The sequence below is a fragment of the Fundulus heteroclitus genome, chromosome 23 (assembly GCF_011125445.2).
Source record: "Fundulus heteroclitus isolate FHET01 chromosome 23, MU-UCD_Fhet_4.1, whole genome shotgun sequence".
NCBI classification, from domain to species: Eukaryota; Metazoa; Chordata; class Actinopteri; order Cyprinodontiformes; family Fundulidae; genus Fundulus; species Fundulus heteroclitus.
In genome coordinates this window covers 25,960,974-25,982,567 of record NC_046383.1, presented here as the reverse complement: position 1 = coordinate 25,982,567, position 21,594 = coordinate 25,960,974, and the positions used below count along the sequence as shown (strand labels likewise).

Genomic DNA, 21,594 nt, shown 5'->3' with positions numbered 1-21,594 from the left:
CTGGTTCAGCTGGAAGTTTCTCTATTTTTCTCTTTTCCTCTTTACTTTTGTTATTCACTCCGGAGATAAAGCCAGACGACTTTTTTAAAAAAAGAACTTTGCATACTCACTCAACAGCATGAATTATATAATGGTAGCATTACATTTTGTGCTAACAATTATTTATTGAAGCTAAATTATTCCACTCTCAAATTATTTTTTGATGATGAAGAGATTATACAAAACATAATGAGACAAACCATTTGAACAAGTCTGAATTTATTATCGGCGTCCAAGGTTATTTTCATTTTCTCAACAGAGGTAAAATTATCCAGATATGCTCAAATATATTCAGCTAAATCTTTTGGTGTCGGTGAAGGTTTGCATTATTTTTTTTATTGTTAAGGTTAAGGCCTATTTATGTCTCAGTAGTGATCATCATCGGTTGCAGTTGGTAGCTTCTCTTTCCCACCATAAAAAGGATTTGTTCGACACAAAATTCAGGGATCCAAACAGGAACATTTTAGATTTTCTAAAGTTTCCCTTTCTAAACAACTGCAGAGAGAAACGAATACAACTTACAAGTTGCCCAAAATTTAAACAGAGGCAGGTTTGGCATGAACACGGTGGATGACATGAAAGACGTGGCATGGCAATAGGGCTGGGTATCATCTAGGATGAGCCGATTCGATACGATTCTCGATACACAGCTCACGATACGATACAATTCTCGATACATAGCTCAGCTTGATTTGATTCCAATATCGATATTTATTACTTTCAATTAATGCTCAGTGATTCAATCACCAAAATCAGCCAAATATTATGTTTATGTTCTATTTATTGATCACAGACATATTAACATGAAAATAAAGTGCATTTGCTTCAATGCATTTAACGTGTCACAGAAACCAAAAATGTGCCCAAACATCTGATTTTAGGGACAAAGGAGCTTCTAAAATCCTGTCGGCCGTTCCACAAATTCGTCTCACTTGCTCTCCTTCGCTGTAAACTGTAATGGTTGCGCTGTAATAACGCCCCCTAGAGGTTGGGAGGTATATCGATATTGAAAGCCAGAATATCGATATTAAATCGTTTTTAAAAATATCGATATTAATCTTTATATCGATTTTTATGCACAGCCCTACATGGCAACACAACCCCCCCCCCCCCCCCCATAAGGAGTATGAAATGAAACTTACCAGCATATATTTAACCAAGTATTAGTGGGGCCGACTGAACTGAATCGGTTTTAACCTGTATAATGTTGACTTTTTTTGGAATTGACAAATCACAGCTGGAAAAAGAATTGTTCAAACAAATCAATAAAGCCCGAAATATTATAAACTCAACACTGAGCTGTATTGTTATTAATTTGATCAAATTTGAGAGAAATTTTACTAATTTAATAATTTCCATTTCCTGTAAAAAGCCCTAAAATTACTTCCGAACCTCGGAAGACCTCATTATGTGAATCCTGATGACTTGAACTGAAGTATGTTTATCTTATTGCTGAGTAAAAAGGCAATTTTACTGGATTTTTTTCCCCTGAGATAATAGGTCTTCAGATTTCTTAGGAACAAGTTTGCTGTTATTTTACACCTTAGAAAAGCACTTGGCAATTGCACTAGAGTTGATAAAAGTAGTTACGTTTACATGAACAAAAGTAACCGGAATAAAGTGCTTTATTTGTCATGTCACGCTGCTACGACTGAGCGCGTTGCGCCGACTTGAACATCATGTCTGAAAATTGTTGATTACTCAGTAATGTTTCAACTGTAATTAGAACATCGTACAAGTCCAGCCTGAGCACTCGGAAGACAGATACTAATTGTTTACTATTTTTCTTGTTTAGCAAAGACAAAAGTCTTTTTTTAGGGGAATTTGATAAATACACATGTCAGAGTGGTTCTATTCTGAATAAAGCCAGGTGTATATATATATATATATATATATATATATATATATATATCTATATATATATATATATATAGATAGATAGATAGATAGATAGATAGATAGATAGATAGATAGATAGATAGATAGATAGATAGATAGATAGATAAAATAGATAAAGATTGGACTAATTGATTGTGTGCCCATATAAATAGGTACAATCTGAATACATTTTAATCTGATCGTGAAATTCTGTGCATTTAAACATAGCTACTGAGAATGCAGTGGCACTTAACGTGCCTTATTGCTCGAGAGTGGATGACCTTCCCAGTCTTTATGTGTGGAAGGGTCTCAATAACGGTTTGCACAAAACAACAATTAAATTCATTTTTAATCTTTCTCTTGTGTTCCCAAAAAAAAAAAAAACAAGCTTATTTGGTTTTGAAAAAGAAAAGCTCAATTTAATGTGCTTTAGCAGAGGGAAAAGCACAGAGCTCTGTACGGAACTGTACTTCTCACAGCAGCTGCAGCGACAGGAAACGAGTAAAATGTTTTTTAACTGTGATAGAAAAGGGAATAACCTTCGGACAATCTTAAAACCCCTGTCTCCTTCCAAGCTCCTCGCACTTTCCAACCGGACCACTGTATGATGAAGTGGAAATGGCTTTCACATCGCTCCCTTGTGGCCTTACTAAGGAACTATTAATCTATGGCTCTCCATATTGCATTCAGATCTACCTTCCCCAGCCACCACCTGGCCTGAAGTAAAGGCCAAGAGAGGACCCAGAGGACAGGACAGGCTCTTATTATGAGCTGCTCCAAGACACCTCTGGGCTTCTAAGCTCTTCTCCTGACAGTGACTGATAGCCAATTAACCGTTTGAGGAAGAGTATTGATCACTTGGTGAGGAGGAAGAACCTGAAAACATTTCCTTATACAAGACTATCCTCAAAGCACAATGGGAGCAGCAAGCCGGGACGTTTTATACACATGCACTAAAGGCACACAAGAGAAATGACCACTCTACAGTGGAGCTCCTCAGTAGCGTGGTCGACATATGTCGCTCGCCTGTCCGCACGGACTCGGACGACCTGCTGCGTTTTTTCTCGGCCCTCAGGCGGCTTTACTGGCATCGATTAAAAAAACAAGCACAAGGAACTGCTTTGTATTACTGATATCTAACAAACTGATATCCGAGTCCTTGCTGCTGAGCACACATGAAAACTTTTTTGCATTAAAAGTTTTGGTTGCGGCACCGTCAGCTCAGTCGTGTCAGGTATCCTTTCTGTCCAGACAGCTGGTTCTGATGACGCACGGAGGAAAGTCGCAGTAGTCATTAAGCCACGCACTTCAGTAGCCCTTATGTTCCACTCATGATTCCTTTTCTGATCCATAAGGATTTACATGGTTTTAGGTCTGGATGCAGAATTGGATTTATTTTTTGTGTAAGGTGTGAATGACAATGAAGCATAGTTCAACTTCTTCGATTAAGATAGTAGTTTTGCATTCAGCAGTAAATTAAGAATTTGGAAGATTATCAACATTTATGCATAACATCCGTTGCTAACCTTTATCCAGTTTTTATTACACTACAAGTGTATCAAAGTCCATGCTGTTGGTCGGTGCGTTTATAGACTAAAAGTGATGGGAGTTTTTAGTTCTGATGCATTTAATGAACGGTATAAAAAAAAGAGTTTATTTTTCTGCAGTTGGGAAATGGACCACGTGTATCAAGTGACACCACAGATTTAAAAAGCTGTGATTTCATAAAGTTTTCCATCATAGTAAGCAATTAGATCATGTTTCCCTTCACGTTTTGCTTTAGACCTTAGCAGAAATGCGGTGATACCGTAAAACCACAGCGCTTTTACTCAATGTCATCATCCCGTTGGATCTCATACTGTTCCCCGTCTACTGGTTAATAACACTCAGCTCAAGTCAAGGCCAAGAGATTGAGGCGAGGTAAACAACAGAGCGGTGCCTTCTGGCAGCACGAGTACTTTTCACCATGACTGACCTTCGGGATTCAGCGTCAACCTTCACATATCCCGCGCTTTTTTTGCTGAGGTGATTTTTTATATTTTTTTTTCATTCCCCCGGATGAGAACGCGGTGGCATCCAAGGTTAAATGTCACCCGCTGCGTTTTTGTTTTCCCCGCGACAGCAAAAGTTAGAGGGAGACCCGCGGAAGAGAACATTCAATTAAACCCTTCGGCGACATAAAAGTGAGAGTCGGCTCAACAAGTTCGCACCGACTTCTCACCGGAGGCATTTAGCGGGTCGCTCGCGCCGCATGGTCGGCAGCGACGACAGAAGCTGGGGCAATTGTCGCGAGTGTGACCTTCCCATTGACGAGAAACACACCGGGTCAGCTTTACGCAGCCGAGACCAACGAGCAGGAGCTGTGACTGCTGTGTGACGTGCTTGAAGAGCCGACGAGGCTTCCTCCGTGCCGTCCAAGCACTCTCGCGCAGGACCTGAATCATAGAACTGGGGTAATTGAAACAAAAGGGCAGTTTGACAGAGATGTAGTGCCTTCGCAGAGCCTCTGCACAGACTGCAGAAAATAACACCCGACTCCTCCCTCTCCGCAAGGTCCATCCTCTCCGTGTGTCCTCCGTAAAGGCTGTGTCCTTCCTTTGCTTTTTCAAGACGGCCATTTGCAAAATGATAAGTGCAGGGACACAGCCTCGCGAAAGATAAGGCGGCCGGACATTTGTCACGTAATCGAGCGTGCTCCTCCGCTGTTTAAGGCTGACCTGCGTTGACATGCACTGTTTACCTTTTATTTGCTTATTCTGAACTATTATCTCTGCCTTCATTAATCACCGCGGGCTCAGAGTGAGGAAATTGCTTTGCGGACTTCGGACAGGAAAATATTAACTCGAATTAGGCCTCTTCGTTTTCCTGCGGGCAAAAAAAAAAAAAAAAAAAAAATGCAATATTTGATTAAGTGAGTCCGGCAAATAAGCAGCTCGGCTCTGTTACTGTGATACTGTCCATTTCCAACTTGAAATTCACGGCGAGCGGATTGTAAACCCCAGGCGAGAAATCATTTACATTTTTCTTTGTGTAATTGCTTTCTGGCGCTCTATGTCCTGCATTTTTACTTCATGCAAATGTACTGTTTGGGAACTAAACAGTCTGATGTCAAACTTGCTCACCATGCTGCTCAAATCATCCTTTTGCCTGCTGTAGTTGAACTTATCTGAAGCGACTAGAGGGAACAAAATGATCATTTCCCTTTAGAAGACCATATCCCTGCAAATGCATGCCGATCATTTGCCATGCATTAGCTACAGGACAAAAACGAAGCGATTTTAAATTCCTCTGACCACAAGGCAACCCCCCCCCCCCTCAATAAATTATGTTAATTTCATCTTTTGCTCTCCTTATCATATTTTTAGTGAGTCAATGAGGAGAGACAAAGCTGGCTGAAAGAAAGACAACTCCGAGATGACTCACAGAGTCATTCACAGGGAAACGACGAGACGCGTCTGGCTCAAAAGCGTCTCCCTTTGATAAAACGGCAACAACCAAAGGGAACTCACGGATTACAGTATTACGCAATAGATTTCGGCTTGTTGTCGTTTAATGACCAGTCCCTTGCATCATGGCGAGCTTTGCACCCCGTGGAAATGGCTCGCCCAAGTAGGAAGGTGCCTGATAGCAGGTCCCAGGTTCCCTTGCCGAAACCAGACAACAATTGCTTGGCAACGCTCTCTCTGGGAAGAGGGGAACAAGAAAACAAAACCAAAAAGAAAAAAATAATAATATCGAGGGTGGGTTTTTTTATTTATTTTTTTCTACATTGATATCTACGCTTTGACGATCTTTTCAGAAGGAGGTGAGCCCCACTGTTGAAGCGGCAGACCTAAGTCTGAACAAATGGTAAACAACAGAACAACAGGAGGTTGAAATAATCTGCAGACCTACACCTAGCACACAACCACACACACACACACACACACGCATGCAAATCTTTGTGGAAACACCCTCCCACACACACAAATGCACTTTGCATACTAAAACCATCAAGAGGTGCACACACACACACACAGGCAAAGCAGAACAGTTGTTTTTTTTGTTTTTTTCTTAGTTGTTGCTGTTGCGCCTAAGACTCTGAGCTGAAAGCAAACTCCTCAGATCGGTCCGTCAGATCTCTGAGAGCTCCGAGGAAGGGAAAGTGCTCAAACTTCAGATTGACAGCCGTATACCTTTATTACTGACTGAGTTATGTTTCCCTGGAACAAAAAAAAGAAAAAAAAGAAAAAAGAAAAGGCAAGCCAGCTTTGATAAAGACGAGCGCCGAGTCAGCAGCTTGGCTCAATAAAGAAGATGGCTTGACTGATCTCAGCTGAGGCCATCCCGATCCTGATGCGGAAAGAATTGGCTCCCAAATTGCTATCCAATCCATTTCTGAAACTGACTTTTTTTTAAATAATAAAAATAGCCTCTGAGATGTGAGGGGAGCTTTGAAGATGAGGACACTAAACTAAAAAAAAAAAAAGGTCACTAATCAAATTTCACAGCTAAAGCTCATACTCTTTATTTTCCTTCACTATGCTGAGTGTTTTGCAGTTTGGGGTCATGGCAGGCGGGTGAAGCTTCCCCTAAACACAGAAAACAGCAAACTCCAGCCGTGCGTCTCATCACAGGGGAAAAGAAACAACCTGTGGGAATTTACAGCCTAAGAAATTGACCCGTTTCAGCAGGTTTGTAGAGTGCGGGAGCAGGCTGAGGCTCAGATCACGATCAACGTTCACGCTAAACTGATCCACCAAGTTGCACCTCTCAGCTAGGAGCCAAAGCCAATGCTCTGAGCACCTGCACCACACATATAACCCTAAAAAACCCAGCCAAACACGCTCGCAAGAGTTCCAACTCTTCATTAAAAAAACTGAGTTATAAATACTACTTACACTGTGCTGCCTCTTTTGCTTGTTATACAAAGTCCCTTGAGCATATCTGTTTGTTTAATCTTAATGTATTCTTAATCATGCAGTAATTAATGCAAGCGAAAAGGCCCTCTGAAATCACCGTCTCAGTGTCCTGAAGCAGGAGGCACAGCTACACCAACTTAAACACGTTTGCCCCCCCCCCTCCCCTTCCCCAAAGCAAGGTTAAAAAAGGTCAGAAACGACGCGAGGTAAAGGGTGTGTGGGCTTCTCAGGTTGCTGATACAAACCGGCCGCTTCCAGATGTTCGCCGGATGACGCCGAGCGTCACAGAGACATTGAGTTAAGAACAATCAAAGCCACGGTGTGGATGACAGGGTGGAAAGGGGGGGGGGGGCTTGTTAACCCCAATTATACCCCTCCCTTCGTATTTATTTGTTCCCTTTTACATTTACAATAAGTAAAATAGAAAAACTGTGGCAAACTGGGAAAAACATCTGCAAAAAAATAAACTTCCCAACTGACGTCAACGTTGAAGTGCCGCAATCCAAGCTGATCCAAAGCGAGCAGATTTAAAATGCTTGCCAGCATTTGCTTTTTGAGTTTCCTTAATTACATAGTAAGGGGAATCCTTTAGCTTGCTGGGTTGGGGTAGGGGGATGCAGCAAGTACTTACAGTTTTTTTGGGCCCATGTACCAATAAATCTCCACATACATGTTATTTCATTTGTTTTTTGGCCTCTAGGTACCATAACACCCAAAAAAAATTATATATAGTAATGTTTGTTTCTAACAACAAATTTGTAGTCTTCTATTGTTTTTTAACATCTTCTATTTTAATAGCAAAATAAACCTCTAGATACCTGATAAACCTGTCAACAGCAAGAAAACTCAAGTTCTGGTCACAGCTGGTGCCCGTTTGCTTCTCCGTCCTGCCACGCCCACTCGCTCCGCTCCAATCAGCCTCACGCCTCTCTGCTCTGTTTAGACGCCCTCCTCCAGATAACAGGAAGCTCTTGCCAGTAGATATCTTGTGTTCTTTCCGTGCTCTTCCATGATCTCTATGTCGCGACCTTGACTCGGTCTCCTGGACTTCCCCACCTCGCTTTGCCCTTGGCTGGTTTTCACCGCTCTTCTGATCCCTCGATTACGGCCCTGTTCCTGTGCCCCGACCTCCGAGCCCTGCCTATTGTCTGGATTTGTTTGCTGACATCTGCCTCATCATGTTTGACCCTTGCCCGTCCTTCGGATTCTGGATTAATCTCCGCCATGCTGCTTGACACCGCCCCGGTGTTTAAAGCCAGCACCCCTCACTGTCAAGGTGCTACCTGCCGTGACGTCATTCCCATCACCGACGCTTCTCGCCGGCCTCTCTCGCTCTCCCTGGTTGAACTCTCAGGTCCACATTATTGCATTTATTTACAGCATTTACTTTTAGATTAGGCAGGAAACGCTCAAGATCTTTACTCCACTTAAAATTCTATCACATGTCTTTTTAAAATGCATTTTCTACAGTGGTTGAATTTGCAGGCTGAGGGCCTGTTTTGAATTACAATAGTTTGTAGGTGACATCTGATTAAAAAGACACAATTTATGCCTAATGAGCACCTCGACGGGATGCCATTCGTTACTGTCTAAAAATGGCAGACTTTTACTTTAAGACAAGCAAAGCTGTCCCACTGTGGACTTACTTGGGCGTATCGCTGATTTGAGAGTGCATGGGGGCCGAAGACATATTTATTGGCCATGAGGTATTTGTTGGGGCATGTGACAGTGATGGTGATGCAGCACAGGATTGTGGGGTGCTTTATCGAAGCAGAGAGCCAATGTCAGCAGCGGCAATTTTTGCCTAGCGTTGGAAAGGCAACTTCTCCCCTCCCAAAAAAACAAAACAAATACATATGTAACAGCAATATTAATATTGGATATCAATATTAGCCTAGTTTTTCATACCAGTGCATCCCTACCTGGGATGAAGTTTTTTTTTAGAGGGTAAAAGGGTATTTGGTGTGCCGGTTGTCTATATGCAAGCACTTTAACGTAAACTCTGCAGATCAGAGCAGAGGGCAGGCTTTGCTTTCTTTGCAAACGCTTACATGCTTCGTGAAACGTGATCCCGTCAGAAACACACGGGGTGGAACATTATTAAAGTATTGTGGGTTGCTGACTGGTGCTTATGTACAGCGGTCATTGGGTGAGAGGCGAAGAACCCGCCGGACGGTTCGCCAGTCCATCACAGAGCAGCACATATAGACACACAGCAGGACAGACGGCCATACATGCAATCGCTCATGCCTAATGGCCCAATTTGAATTATTCAGCAAGAGATTGGAGCTAATTTAAATTTAAGATTACTTTGGGGTAGGGTTGGACGATAATACAATAACAATATGTATCGATGGATAGGCGTATATCGATAATAGAAAAAAGGGTCAGTAAAAAGTTCAGCAGAATAACAGTTTTCCTTCCTTAGGCACTCTAGCCATGTAGGTTAATAGTAAAGTAATTACAATCCTCCCAACCAATCACAAACGCACAACCAGGAATGCACAGTCACCAAGCTCCGCCCCTTTCAAGGAGTTCAGAGAGCACACGTTCTTTTTTTTTTCTTTTTCTTTTTTAAAAACTTGCAGTTTTGGTAAAAAAAAGTTGGTTGAATAAAGGGCTGAGTTTGAATTCAGCGTTTTTTTGTGTTCTGTATCTAAAAATAAGTCGCTAAGCAACAGCACGAAGTGGCCAGGGCTGCACTTAAAATCTATGTTTTGAATTTGTGGATCATTATCGACATCAATCAATACGATTTCTATTTTATCGGTGAACTTTTTTTTTTCTATATCGTCCAGCCCTACTTTGGGGGAACTCGACTTCAAATGCAGTTTCGAGATTTTAAATATCTTCTCCCCTTGGGGGCCCCCTGCTGGCCTAGGGACCTGCTTGTAATGTTTGCTTCTTCCTTGGGCCGGCTCTGCGTCAAGCCAATAAGGTTCCCACCCTGGTCACGAGCCTATATGATGCATAATTTTCACTTTAAAACAGAAGACCGAGTCTTACAACCACCATAAAACAAAGATCATCTCGGCCCTCATGGCTTTTACGCCGCTGCTGGGAGAAACTTCTCTCTCACTGCTCCCTGGCTCGGCTCAGCGAGATTGTTTTTTGTACACCAGGGCTCATTTGCATGCAATCTGGAGCGTCTGACCAGGGCCACATCATAAAATATAACTCATCAGCGCGAGTAGGTCGTCTACCAACTCAGTAAAGCTGTCACCATACTGCGAATGCAGCAGGAATGAGCGCCGGCGGTGGGACGAGCGTGGAGTTAAAACGAGCCCTCGTCGGTTTGCAGCCAGCAGAGAGGATTCGGGTTCAAGTGGCTGAACGCATGCTGGAAACAAATCCGCACACAAAGACCACAACTTTTATTAACACAAGGAAGGTCGAAACCGGGGCTTTTACGTGAGCCTATGAACAAAGCGCATTTTCTCCCCCCTCTCCTTTATTATTCCACTTAATCATTTCTTATGCGGCAGGTTTACAGGCAGGTGCAGCTCAAACTTGCCGTAAAGGCGAATAATACGCAATGAACTCCCATGTGTTGATTATCGACACTTATGGACGGAGCACGTCAGGAAGATGGGAGAACACCAGACGCCGATTGGGTCAGGTTTTAACCTTGAGAAAGCCGTAACCTTGTAGGTGCGGGCTAATTGAGGAGTGATTTACAGCTAGCAAATTACAGAACAATACCCGCTGCCAGGAACGTGCTCCGTCACGCGCCCCGGCTTTTCCACCAAAAACACACACTCACACCGACAACTCCTCACGTGCGACGTTTTCCCCTCAAAATGTTTACAGCCGGCGTGGCTTTTTTTTTTTTTTTTTTTTTACCACAACACAAAACACACAGTGATGAAACGAAAGGGATAAAAGAGCAACTTACCACCAGTGGAGGTGAAGCCAGCGAGCACGAGCCCGAGCAGAAGAAGCGCAGCGTTGAACCCGCAGCGGACAAAGGGGCCCGGAGGTAAGGGCATCTTTACGCTGTTTTAATCACTTAAGTTTCAATGGAAAACGGGAGCCGCGATGAAACAAGAGGCGGAATAAAAAAAAAAATCTTTTTTCAGGTCCGTAGAGTGTCCTCTGGTGCACTTTTTTATAGGCTTTTTCTGTCGTTATCAAGTATTTCCTCCCTCAGTACGTATCCTCGTGCCGCTCCGTGGCCGTCAGCATCCCTCTCGTGCGTCCCCGTTGCTCAGAACAACGCATCACAGGTGTGGTGGAGGAAACTGCTGCCTTGTGCTCGCCGCGGCTCTTACTCCAGCCCCTCTACTGTATCTCTCCAAAGCCGCTCACAACTCTCGCCGAGTCGAGGAGGAGGAGGAGAAGGAGAAGGAGGAGGAGGGCTGCAGTTTCTGCTTCTTCCCGTCACTTTGCAGCCTTCGCCTGCGAGAGGGACCTTCTCCAAACGAGAAAGGGGGTAAGAATTGGCAACGGAGGACGCAACATCTGCTTGCACAGCAATGCTGGAGTGCTGAGAGTCAGGGAAGGTATTACACACAAGACGCACACGCTGCATTGGAGGCAAGAGGGGGCAAAACCAGGAGCGGATCCCGCTCGGGGAACGGAGCGCGCCGGCTGTCCAAGCGTCCTTACTGAACCATTTACATATCATCAATAAGCAGAACTACAAACCACGTCCTGGCGGCGCACGGGGCGATGGGAATGAATGCGCCCGCGCTCTTGCGAGTGTGCTTTTCATATCCTCTGCCTTACATGAAAATGATGGATATGTCATTTCAGGCCGCCACGATAGGAATCACGTCGGCGCTTTGCATACAAATTCAGGCACAGATCGCATCTGCATGTCATTGAGTTTCAGTTAAATACGCCTTTGGTTTGTCTAGAGCCACATGAGTGACGGACAAACACAGAAGAAGAAACCCGAGGATTAGCGCTCCCGCGAGAGGCCATCCACCTGTCAGCAAAGCCTGCTAACCTGAAAGTTACTCCAGGAAGCAATTTTTGCCTCATTATTTATATATTATATATATATATATATATATATTATATATATATATATATATATATATATATATATATATATATATATATATATATATATATATATATATATATATATATATATATATATGGGAGGGGGTCACCTGGTCAACCATCGCTTTTGACTAAATAACCAAGAAATTGACAACAGAGAACATCTGTAACAAAAGAAAAACAGTGGTGTATTATTTTCTACTAACAAACGGACACATTAAAACCACATCTGTACAATGAACTATGGATTTAAAGCAAGATATTCCCCAAATACAAAGGTTAAAAGCTAATTCTGCTTTGTGTGTGTGTATGGGTTGATTACATTAAAAAAAGCATGTATGAATTCCTTAAAATGTTCTGAAAAGGCGGTGCGGGAGGAAACGAAAAGCAAAATGTTCCTCAGTGGTATAAGAACTGGGCAGAGGTGGGTGGAGTAGCCAAGATTTGCACTCAGGTAAGAGTAGCACTTCTTCAAGACGTTTTACTCAAATAACAGTAAAAAGTAGGCAACTAATATTACTCAAGTAAGAGTAGAAAAAGGGATTTTCATATTTAAAAATTATGTAATCCGACATACAGAAATATAGATAGATGTACAAATTTTGCTATTTTAAAACAAAATATACAAAAAACAACATAATTACAAAAGGACTAAATTAGGCAGAATAAGCACTTTTCCAAATACTTCCTTTTTTTTTCAATAAGACAGTACTAACTGCTGTTGATATATTGTCAAAAAGATTTGGTCATCTACTTTAACATGTACATGAACTTTGATGACTTCCTATTCTCAATCTGTCGGGTTCATGGTTAGATGTGAAAACCAGAGTTTCAGCCTTCGCTCTTGTTCATCCCAAAGGTCTTCTATAAGGTCAGGACTCTGTGCAGGATAAGTCGAGTTTCTCTACACCAAACCTCATACACCTGCAGCCATGGCATTGATAGGAACACCCAAATCCATTGATTTGGCCGTGTGCCTCAAAACTTTTGGCAGTATAATGCATGTTAGCACAGTGCAAAGTACTTAGAACGATAAAGTCTGAGGTTTACTGTATGTTCAGTTGACCTTCAAATGGCTCAATGACCTCAGCAGGAACCCCAGCCAATCCATTGGACATGGTGCACACACCATGCCTACCCAATGGACTGGTATACTCCCTGGGGGGCAAACGGTTGCCCACCCAACAATTGAACAGATCAGCCGGCATTAATTATTAAACGTCGTGGCAAATGAAGACATTTGGCAGATTTCCATATGTCCATATGTTCTGAAGCATGTGAGCTATGCTTACATTGGAAAGCGCCCAGCCTTATGCGTGTGAAACCGAATTTGGCTCTGATGACCCCCTAGGCATAATTGATACCGTCGTGTAAGGCAAAGCCGAAGCAAACTGTGAAGATCCTCAGAAGTTTTACAAAGCTGTTTCAGGTCTACTTTAGAAAGTTTAGTTGAATTGGTTTCCTTTGATGTTCGCTCTCCTTTTTTATGGCTAAATGCGTTTTTGTGCCTGTATCACCTTAAAGAGCTCTGTGATTGTCAGTGCAGTGGCACTGCGTGTAGTCTGAGCTCATATTACTTTAGCTCACCCAAACAACTTCTCTCTTTCTGACTACTGAGACATCACATTTTTTTTCTTGCTTCTTCCCTCTGTTGTTGACTGAAATCATGGCGACAGTGTAGGCAGCTCATTGTGTAGTAGCCTATAGGTTAACTGGTGGGACCGGGCTCATTGTTAATCCATCTACCCGGGGAAGTACGTTTTTTTTAAGTGACATCATTGTGTCGCTGAAACTTGAAAATCATTTAGATAGACATCGACTAGATCCCATAGTTTTTATATCATGGCTCTAAATCCAGGATCACCGACCTTTTTGAAACTGAGAGCTACTTCATTGGCTACCTGTACTGACCTGTGAACTACAAGAGTCCAAGCTCACCTTAACCTTACGTAATATAAATATGTTTTAAATGCTTCTATCATTTTTAAATCTATGTAAAAACAAGTATGATTAAGAAGGAAGAGCAACTGAATAAAATACCGTTTTAAATGTAGTTATTGGAGGGCTGTGCTTTTTTTTATTGAACAGGCTTGTGGGCACCACATGTGGTCTTTGGGGGCTACCTGGTGCCTGTGGACACCATGTTGGTGACCGCTGCTCTAAATGATTCCTGAAGATCTTTGACAATGAAATCAGGCTATTCCCGTCTGCCCTGACCCTTTTAACAAACCTGTTACCTGTATTTCATTGTTGTCAAGAGTTGTTGAAACCCATGCGGCGTTCTCAGATACGACTCAAACATTTTGCTGCAGCTGTTCAGAATACAAGTTAACACATTTGAAGGAGGAATTTGATCAAAAACTATGGCTAGGTGACATGGACTTAATTATTTATCACAATGTTTGGTATCTATTTCGAAAATGAAAAACATTAAAAAATTCATACGTCCTTTTGGAAATACACCTGTCAATGTCACTAAACCACAAACACTGCGCTAAAACAAAACATAGTCATTATCAAATAGGCTATTTCCATACAAAATATTCAAACGGACCCAGAAGAACTGATGTGATGCCACTAGAGGCATGTGCACATGGAAGCTCGTTGTTTTGTGGGTAGCTCATATCTTGCTTGAATTTTTTATTTTTTTTTAAAAAAGCACCAATTACCATGAAATGTTGTTTAACAGCTGACAAACTGCATCTAAAGAGTGTTTGACGCACCGTTACAGAAATGCCTGGCTCGTCGCTTTAAAGGAGGGGTGTGCATGTCTTTGTTTATCCATCTCTCCACCCCCACATATAGTCAGCCGAATAACAAGTGGAAGCGCATCGCTGGACCAATGTCTTACCAGCTAATTATGGGGCTCATGTAGATGGATGATTCCTTAGATAGAGCTCAGCTATTACAGCCCGCAAACTCATTAAGCCCCTCTCTCTGTCCAGCATCCCCGGCTAAAGGTCAAAGTCGGAGTGAGAATGACACCGGCGAGCACGGACACACGCAGAAACGCGCCGCCACAATCAGACCCTCGCAGGCTCGCTGAATGTGAGGGAGGACGGAGGCAGTTGCAAGGCGGCCAAATGGAGGAGAGTGACTCAGCCTTGGTCACTCGTGAGGTTGCTCGTAATGATCTCGCTCATTCTACTAATCTGCGGCGAGTCCTATCAGGCTGTGCAAGCTGGAGCGTGTCTCTTCCAGTCACCGCCTGTTTCCCCCCCCCTTTTTTCATTTATTTCCCCCTGAAAAAGCATTTAAACTACGTGCATTTCAAACGAGGATCAGGGGATATATGTATATATGAATGCATAGGCATCTATGCAATCCTCTTTCAGGCCAAAAAAAAAATGGGGCTTCTGTCATTTGAGGGAATTATCAGAGTGTGTTTTCTGTCTGTGGCATGTGTTTGCTGAGTGAAAGCAGGGCCACAACCTCCTCCACACTCTTGTGGGTCTTCGTCTGCTTCCTCAATCAGGCTGCGGTGAACAATCACAGCTCTTTTGGGAGTTGACACAAGCAGTTGTTCATCGATCTGTGGTGTTGTAATTAATTTTCTCCCCGTCATTGGCTTGAGTTACAATTTCCTAAGACGCGCTGCAATCAATCACAAAGCCAAGACAGACCCATCATTTCTATTGTGGCGTCCAGAATGAGCCGCGGCCAGCTATGATCCAAAGAGTCGTGCTCAATGACCGGACAAGTGTTGAAAAAAAAAAAAAAAAAAGCACCCCGCATCGTTTGTGTGTTTTGTGCTCGCCGCGCGTCCTTAAACCAGCGCAATTACGCTCCCAGCCTATAAAGATAACTGATTCTCTAGGTCAATGTGTATCGATCTGCAGGAGGTGTCCGGCATGAAATTAATATTATTTATTGTTTACAAACAAAACGCAGGAGGTCCCTTGAGAGAGGGCAAGGCAGCCCAGGCCTCGACAGTCTGCTTTCCAGCAAAGGCTCGTTTGTGCCGGGCGTATCAGCTTCCATCATGACCACAGCTTCACGGCCTATTGTTTTGTTTATATCAATTTAAACTGCAATGCTACTCCGGAGAGATATAATTGACCACAGTCTTAGATTAAATGACTGTAAAGATCTTAATAAGCCATCAGCGGATTGCATATTACATTGCAGAGCACTTATGAGGATGCAGTCCAGTGAGAATGAAATTGAGGTTCAGATTTGCGCGCCGCAGCATTTTTCGCCATTAATTACATGCAAAATAACTGTATGATGATCAATGGTGTATCAATTTAATTACATATTATTGATCTGGGGTTAGAAAAATTAATTAGAAGCCAAACGAGTCCCTCAGATGGTAAAAGAATGCGTAACACTTTAATATCAGAACATCTCCAGTGGGTCTTTAAGACACATAGCAGATAATGGAATCACAAGTCCTCCACGACTAAAGCACATTTTATTCTAGAGTACAATAATAGCTATCGCCATATTACCTCTTGGTGGCAACTCTTACTACCCCTCTAAAGAAGTGATGATCTGGATATGTGCATGCGGCTTTGTTAGATTAAATAATTCCACATAAGTGCAGATAAAGTAGCCAGAAAGAGATCTCAGCACATCCTTAAGTGAGCAGGAGAACCAGACGAGAGTTTAAAAAACTGAGAGGAAGAGCTGTTAAAGAGGGGGATGGAGGATGAAGGAGCCTACTGTAGGTCTCTCGTTTCAGCAGCACAGACTGCTGATGAAGCCGAACTTCCAATATGCCACCACTTCAGCTCTGATGGTTTCTCAATTTTACAGATATGGCCCCAGAATATGATTTGATGAAAATGTAAAATGGGATAAGCAGCAAGTCACATGAAATGGGGTGCATTTTAATCCATGACTATAAATCAAAAGCAGACACTTAAAATTAAAGTTGATTTTGTGTTCTTGATTTAAAGTGATGTTCTCAGAGAAATCAAATGTCTCCTTTCTTTCTCACAGAGCCATCGTTTTTGTGTGCGGATTCTTTGTGGGTTGAAGAGCTCTGGCTGTAGAAATCAACATAAGAATTTATGAATGTAAGTCATTTATTCATGGAAGGTCTTTTATTTTCAAGTAGATTCCCCTAATCTAAAGTGCTGCAAATGGGTTTGGAAAAGTACTCAATTTTTGAGTCATAAATGTAATTCAATTCAGTTTAATTTTATTTATATAGCACCAATTCACAACACATGTCATCTCAAGGCACTTTCAAAGTTAACAAAGTTAATTTATTCAAATCATCCAGACAGATTGGTCAAAATTTTTCCTATTTAAGGAAACCCAGTAGATTGCATCAAGTCTTGACAAGCAGCATTCACTCCTCATGAAAGAGCATAGAGCCACAGTGGACAGTTGTCAGCATTGCCGATAGCTTTGCAGCAATCCCTCATACTGAGCATGCATGAAGCGACAGTGGAGAGGAAAACTCACCTTTAACAGGAAGTAAAAATCTTCAGCAGAACCAGGCTCAGTGTGAACGGTCATCTGCCTCAACCGACTGGGGTTAGAGAAGACAGAGCAGAGACACAACAGCACAGAAGCACACATTGATCCAGGAATCCTTTCTTTGTTATATGGTAATAGCGGATGATTTGACTCGCCTGGATAATGTCACAGCTAAAAGAACACCAGACCAGGGGTACCTACTATGAAGAGAAAAAAGAGAACTAAAAGTTGAAATAACTACAAACAATGCAAATTGGAGAACAGTAGGAGAACTCAGCAGAGTGAGAAAAATAGACCCTGATGTCCTCAGTAGCCTAAGCCTATAGCAGCATAACTAGAGATACCTCAGGATAACATAAACCACTCTAACTATAAGCTTTGTCAAAAAGGAAAGTTTAAGCCTGGTCTTAAAAGTAGACCGGGTGTCTGCCTCACAGACCAAAACTAGGAGTTGGTTCCACAGGAGAGGAGCCTGATAGCTAAAGGATCTGCCTCCCATTCTACTTTTAGAGACTCTAGGTATTGCTCTCCTCCTTTTCTCTCCTCTTTCTCTTTCACGTTTTCACCCTTTTGGCATTTTGTATCATCTCTTTCTCTCCTTTTTTTCCCCTCTTCTACCTTCCTGTTTCAGTGTACATTTAACATGAAATAGTCCCAGCATAAATTCTAATAAAGCTTATTGCATATAACACTAGGACTCTAGGAACCACCAGTAGATTTACAGGTATAGGTTTTAGCTGGAGTCTGTAACCCTTACAACCCAAAGAGCCATTTTTGCCCTCAGTCCAGCTTAATAGAACTTGTTTAGAGCTACAAATGTTACATGCTCTTTTGAAATAGATCTATGTAACTGGTACTTTGTGTCATTCTTCTGTTACAAGTTTATGAAATTATTTTACAAAAAACTGCTAAAACCTGCATTTTTTGTTATATCTACATTTAAAAATGTTAGTTCTTTATTATTTTTTAGAGAAACCCATTGTGGAAGGTCCAAAGAGCCACTTGTGGCTCTGGAGCCGGAGGTGGCAGACCCATGATATGAGGAATAAATTAGATGAACTTACACTAATCATGAACCAATAAGCAGCAGAAGAGAAGTGAAAATTAGCACCTTCAATGGCACATTTTCCCGTAGGCAAATTCTGAAGCTATATATTTGCATAAAAGTAAAAAAAATGTTTGTCAATACAAATTAAACTATAAAGAACTCCATCAAAAGACAGACTGTAAAGATATCCAATTATGTCCAAATTATTAAGTTAACAAAATCATCTGGTCGAAGAGCAAGGGTGTTCACTCCTTCTTTCCACTTACATGACGTCTAATTAATTTTACCCCCTGTAAGACGGAAACACAGCACGAGCATGACTTCACTGGAACTATTTCAGAAGACAATGTGTGACAGTGACAAGTGTCAAACTGAAATTTTTTTTTCCCCAACAGTTTTTTCCTCTCTTGTAGATTTTAATATTCCATGTCCTATCCCACACCTCAAACAGCAAAAAGGCGGCTTCCTGAAACCTGCTTCCTGCACCGACAGTCACTTGTTGTTTTTTAACGTCACATTGTCCGAGGGGTCATGCAAGAGAGGAGAACATGAATGATGTTGATAGTTTTATGACTCCCTGCTTTTGTTTCGCAGAGTCCGGGCTCCGATACGGCATGAGAACTTCATCTCATCTGAATTTAACAGAGTAGGTTAGTCACACTTATGTGAAGTGCATCCTTTTAAAATCTTAAGACTCCAAACAAGACAGAATTTCTGTTTTAAGATTTTAATGAAATGAAAATAAACAGTTTAATGCACATTCATTCTCAGTATAATTTACATTTTAATTACTTTCCATTCGTATATTACTGCATATAAAACCCACATTAATTCACAGAATTAGCCTGCAGGCCACTTACATTACTCCACAAAATGAATCCGTTAAGGGTGTAATTCCTTGTTGTTAAATAGATAGAATGGAACATTTCTTTTTTTATTATCCATCAATCTGACAACATTTCTTACTATTAAAGCTGTAATTATACTTTGGTATTTTGTCACATATGTCTTAAAATTAATTTTACGTGGTTCCAAGCATGACCCTTTGTTATGGGCATATTGTGAAAGATTATTATTATCAAGAATGCCATCAACATCCTGCCATGTACGTGAAGTATTTCATATACTATGTTGTGTCCTGATTGCATATATTATGTGTATATTAAGATGAAGTGGATTCAGTTTATATTTTCCCAAAGAGTGAATAAGTTATATTTTGCCAAACTCTTGTTTGTTCTGTTTTTGTTTTTTACTTCATGTCCATCTGTGGATTCCAGACTTCCCCAAGTAGTCAAAACATTTGCACTGTTGGATATAAACTCAAGTACCGTATATTTCAGACTATAAGGCGCATTTAAAAATCCTTGAATTTTCTCTAAAAATTGATGGCCCTTCTTATTATCCTGTGTGCCTTATATATGATTAAAGCTATGCTTACTGACTGATTTTAAGTGGTACAATGTGCTCAAAAATCAGTTAAAATGTGTAAGTACGACTTTGGTTAGCAAAAAAAAAAATCAATCCTCTCAATGGACATTCGGAGCATTACGGTACACTGTGTCACCACCTGATCGGACCCCTGAGCTGTCTACAAGACTGCCTGACTGTAATGTCGAAACTAGAAGTGCATTCATGTAAGGCTGCCCATGCCCGGAGTACGCGCTAGCAACAATAAACCAAGTAAGTTAATTCAATTTAAAAGTTACATATATTTTGGCCTTATGTTAGAAACAGGGCGTTGTAGTCCAACTACTCCATCCTCCCGGCAGAGACGGAAAGCTCTCCATCTCAGGAAAGAGCGGTGTTAAGGAGGGAACATTGCAAAGCGCAGCAAAGCAGCATACGCGCATCCTTTGCTTAGGTTGGCGTTCAGTTTTAATCAGTCAATAATGTACACCAGAAGCATAATGCTACGTGACGGCTAAATTAGACCGAAGTTCTAATTACAGATGCGCATATGCTCCTGTTTGGTAGAGAATAAATGGGAAAACATCCTGTGTCAAAGTTCATTCCAGAAGCATCCCGAAATGAGTCGTTGAAGGTAAAGCGCCATGGATGATGTAGTCCAGACAAGCTAACAAACTAAAATGCGATTTTTAATCAGATATGGTCAAGACACAGACTTTTAGGTGATCAAACATAGGATGTATTACTGATGATTTAATACCTTATCCATGTATTACTGAAAATGTGTCTTTCTTTAATTACTTACCCATGACAAAAGTTCTTCTCTTCGCAGAATCACGCAGCTATATACTTTGCACCATCTGGTGTAAGTTTACGCTTTTAAAAACACGCCCGTAAGCTTACGCGGCCAGTATATTTCCTCCTTAAGGTGACCAGATTAGTTTTCTCTAATGAAAACTGGGGACGTCTCAGATTTTTTTAAAGCACAGAATCTGTGCATGGGGGTTAGTTTGTTTTGTCTGAACTGCAACGCCAACGGGGTGCGGGGAAGGGGGCTTTGGGCAAAGCTCTATTTTTTGGCATGTTTGACTTGACAGACTACGTCTTGGCAAGGTTGAGCTACAGATCAGAATAGGCACGCAACAGTAACACATATAAAAAGGTATTGACTGTGGTGTTTATTTAATGCTGTGTAACTTCATATGTGATGAAAAAGCTTGGTAGATACACAGTAGTGTGACAGAGTATTACACATACAGGATTCTTTCTCCATGACTACTACTAATGGTCAAGTAATCATTATCTAATTTAAATAAATAGAATATAGAGAAAACTCCTCGGCCGAATTAACCATTTGAAGAATTTGGCATGCTGAGGGGTGGGAAACTTAATCAGTGCAGACAAAGCGTGTGCACAGAGCGTAATGAGATTAGGTGACATTATTATCAGGTTATTGTTAGGACATTTACATAGTATTTACTTAAACATTGTAAGAGTGCATAGTATGTATGGGTATCTTGAACTGCAGCGCTCATGCCTTGAGCCTTTTTGTATGTCCAGAAAAATCAGTGGTAGTCTGGGTTAGTTGGGGGAGAAACCTACATATGCTCCAATATCAGATGAGCAGAAAGGCAGTGAACTTTATTAAAGTGCCTTTATTTAATTTTTGAGGCATTAAATGCAAGGCAGTTACAAAATAGCATGTTGGATTTGTTACAGACTCAGGAAGCTTTATTATGAGTTATGAATTTATTATGCAAGGATGAACTCCATAGGTTTAAAGCACAATAAACAGCACATCCAGTTTCTTACTTGTATACGTTTATTAATGTAAAGCTTTTCAATACCTGGCTTTCACTTATGTATCTCAATGTTCCTGTG

At 41.5% G+C, this 21,594-nt stretch overlaps 1 protein-coding gene across 5 annotated transcripts in view; it reads right to left on the bottom strand.

Moving 5' to 3' along the window:
- The window catches only part of unc5a (unc-5 netrin receptor A), a 168,248-nt gene extending 156,699 nt beyond the window's left edge, over positions 1-11,549 (bottom strand). For 2 of the 5 annotated variants that reach the window (XM_021317403.2, XM_036126917.1), the window contains exon 1: positions 10,714-11,511. In XM_021317403.2, coding sequence (XP_021173078.2) covers positions 10,714-10,807 — 94 coding nt within the window. In that variant the 5' untranslated portion in view covers positions 10,808-11,511. Of the gene's footprint in view, positions 1-10,713 lie in introns of all 5 variants that reach the window. The other 3 variants (XM_012864320.3, XM_021317311.2, XM_021317446.2) reach the window with 3 other exon arrangements.
- Between the last annotated feature and the right edge of the window lie 10,045 nt (positions 11,550-21,594).